This window comes from Stegodyphus dumicola, chromosome 12 (assembly GCF_044657685.1).
Source record: "Stegodyphus dumicola isolate Sdum_Otavi_A_Nest chromosome 12, ASM4465768v1".
NCBI classification, from domain to species: Eukaryota; Metazoa; Arthropoda; class Arachnida; order Araneae; family Eresidae; genus Stegodyphus; species Stegodyphus dumicola.
In genome coordinates, this window is record NC_140779.1 from 123,181,074 (window position 1) to 123,184,526 (window position 3,453).

At 38.4% G+C, this 3,453-nt stretch overlaps 1 protein-coding gene across 1 annotated transcript; it reads right to left on the reverse strand.

Moving 5' to 3' along the window:
• Positions 1-1,491: 1,491 nt before the first annotated feature.
• On the reverse strand, positions 1,492-2,718 carry LOC146993749 (uncharacterized). Its single transcript, XM_085827442.1, has one exon. The coding sequence runs from the start codon at positions 2,583-2,585 to the stop codon at positions 1,764-1,766; it is 822 nt and encodes a 273-aa protein (XP_085683568.1). The 5' UTR covers positions 2,586-2,718; the 3' UTR covers positions 1,492-1,763.
• Between the last annotated feature and the right edge of the window lie 735 nt (positions 2,719-3,453).

Consider the following 3,453-nt stretch of genomic DNA (forward strand, 5'->3'; position numbering starts at 1 on the left):
CAGATCGAGGTAGTGCCTTTACATCGAAAGAATTTTCAGCGTATTGTACTGAAGAAGGAATAGAACATGTCAAAATTACTACCGGTATTCCAAGAGGTAACGGACAAATTGAGCGAATTCATAGAATTTTGATTCCTGTTTTGTCAAAATTATCACATGAAGATTCAACGAAATGGTTTAAATATGTTTCAGATGTTCAGAGAATAATCAACAGTACAACTACGAGAAGTACGAAATATTCACCGTTTGAGCTTCTCATAGGCACGAAAATGAAGAATAAAGAAGATTTGAGAATTAGTGAGGTATTGAATGAAGAATATCTAAAACAATTGATGCAAGAACGTGATGAAATGAGAGAAGATGCGAAAAACAACATTTTGAAGATACAAGAAGAGAATCGTAAACAATTCAACAAGAAACGTAAGAAACCGAAACTATACAAGATTGGCGACTTGGTAGCCATTCAGACAACTCAATATGGGACTGGTTTGAAACTACGACCTAAGTTTCATGGACCGTATAAAATCATAGCTGTAAGATTAAATGACAGATATGAAGTCGAGAAAGTAGGATGCCATGAAGGACCAAATTTGACATCTACTGCGGCTGACCATATGAAGCCATGGTCAAATTGATTTAATGTTTGTATCAGCTCAAAGCCTAAGGACCTGATACTCTCTTTTTCTTTTTTTTTGTTTTTTTTTATTCTCTTTGCAGGTACATGATAGTGATGTCCATTCAACAGACATCGAGGACGATGCCTCTTCAGGCTGGCCGAAGCTGTGGGAAATCATACTGTCCAATGCTGAATGAGAATTGCCCGTTATGACGTCATCAGTATAGCATCACCCAGCGCAGTAAGAATCATCCCAGACAGCGCTGAGACCTGGTCGAGAGTGGAGGGCAGACGTGAGCAGACGGCTCACACGTCTTCAAGAGTTCATAAAAGGACTGTTGGTGCATCATTATGTTAATCCTGCATACCGTTAACTTCATCTTTATATACATTTCTTAATTAATTTTATTTCTTTATATTAAATAAACCATTTAAATATTACTTCGTGCTCTCATGCTGTGAATCAAGTCAAATTCTACATATATATATATATATATATTCCTGGTTAACTAGAGCATAATGTTATTGTCACTTGAAATTCAATGATATATAAGTGTAATCACATAATAGACAATCTAGGTTATATATAACGTGGTAACACTGAAATATAAATATATACATATGTACAAATCTTAGGTAATTGCAATAATAATTAAACTTTTAAAAATTTGTATAATCAATTAATTGTGAAATCTAGGGTAAATAAAACGTGGAAACTGATATATAATAATAATCATAGAGACTAATCTAAGGTATTTGATATTTAGATACATTGAAACATTTAATATTCATTGTGAGATATTTATATATTAGAGGAAGATTATATGTATTGAAATATTTATAAAACATTGGAAGATATTTATATATACAATTTGTTGAGGTGCACCACTTAGGTTTATTATTAACTTGATTATTAGTACACAGCTCTACATAGATGTTAAGTTTACAGTTCACAGTTCTAGTTTACAGTTCTTACTACACAGCTCTACATAGATGTAAAGTTCACAGTTCATAGTTCTAGTTTACAGTTCTTACTGCAATGTACTTACTAATATTACTTCACTGTAAAACTAAATTCCCTAGTACACAAATTGTTATCCTACTATTCCCTGACCTTATACTGGGTGGTCCTTTATTTGACATTTTATTATGTGTACGTTTCTGCACAGTAAGATATTGTTTTAATTAGATTTTTAAGCACCGGGCCTTTGTGGAGTGTGTGATTTGCCCAGTATTCTTTATGTACAGCTGGTGGGCGTCTTAGGTGCCAGTTGCTGGTGTATTGGCAGTCAAACACGAAGTGCTCCACATCTCCCCTGCTGCCGCAAGCACATTGATCTTGTGAGGCCAGGCCAAATCTCTTGAGATAAGTGGGAAAAGGGCCGTGACCTGTGAGAAAGTGAGTTAGGGCACTGTGTCGGCTGTGTAGAGTCGTATTCACTTTGGGTAAATAAGTATATGTGTATCTACCTACTTGAGCTGTGGACCATCTGCTCTGCCATATGTTCATGAGAACTGCAAATGTTTCTCTTTTGAGATCCGAAATGGGGCGACTGTGCGATAACTCAGGAGCTTGACTATTATTAGCAATTTCCTTTGCTAAGGCATCAGCTAGCTCATTTCCTAAAATTCCCACATGTGCTGGGACCCAGTTTAACTGTGGTCTATAAGATGTTGGGAAGCTAAGTAGTTTTAGGCGAATGCCATGTACCAGTGGGCTGGTGCTTTTAATGCCTATTATGGCCTCAAGGCTTGAAGCCGTGTCACTATAGATATGTACTTTATCCGGAGTGTAGCTCCGGGCCACTTTTATTGCTGTGTCTATTGCCAAGAGTTCAGCCTGAAAGACAGAGTTGTGATGGCTAAGGCGTTGTTGCCACTGAAATTGTATGGTGTCGTCTTTTAGTAGGCATAAGGCACTACCTGTGCCAAGTTCCGTCTTTGACCCATCTGTGAAGATTGTGGTCATGTCATGTCCTGGTGCTGTATAATGCAGTCGCACTGTGTCTTCCAGGTTGAGTTTTGATGGATGGATCAGAGAATGGTTTTTCTGTTCGTAATCTGTGAATTTATAGCTTCTGTTCCATAGGGTGACATCAGCTTGTAACCGAGAGATTTTAGTTATTGCTGCCTCTCTCTCCGCTTGCAAATCCAGTGGAGGAATGCCAGAGAGAACCTGCAGTGCCATAGTTGATGTTGTTCTATATGCTTTGCATATAAGAAGTTGGAGCCTCTGTATGCTGTTCAGCAGGTTCCTCATTTGTTTTGTCATATTGTCTCCCCAGACTCCTACTCCATAAAGAACAATCCTTTCAGATATTGTCCGGTACCATCTTGAGAGGATTTCTGGTTTTGTTCCCCAGTTAATTCCTGTAGTTCTGAGCATTGAATTTGTAAGCTGTGAAATTTTTGTTTTGATATTCTTTAGATGCGGGAGCCAGGAGAGTCTGTTATTGATTAAGAAGCCAAGATAATTTAGGTTATTAACTGTTTGTAGTGTGTGTCCGTTTAGTCGTACCGTTGGTTGTCTTCGTAGTGGACCTTTTCTGCCAATTAACATAACTTTCGTTTTAGAGGTTGATATTTGAAGTTTATGTGCTTTTGCCCAGTTGTAGAAAGTGGTCAGTGCTTCTTCAGTGCGCTTTTGGACGTCACTCCTGCCTGCTACTAGTATCAGAAAGACATCTGCAAAGGCCTGTATCCTTATCCCATCCTGTTGATTATAAAGGGAGAGGGCTGTGTCCGCGACGATATTCCAAAGGGTTGGCCCCAGGCACGAACCTTGCGGGCAACCCTTCTTCAGATTATGCCTTGCGATGCCGTCGTCTAGTGTGACT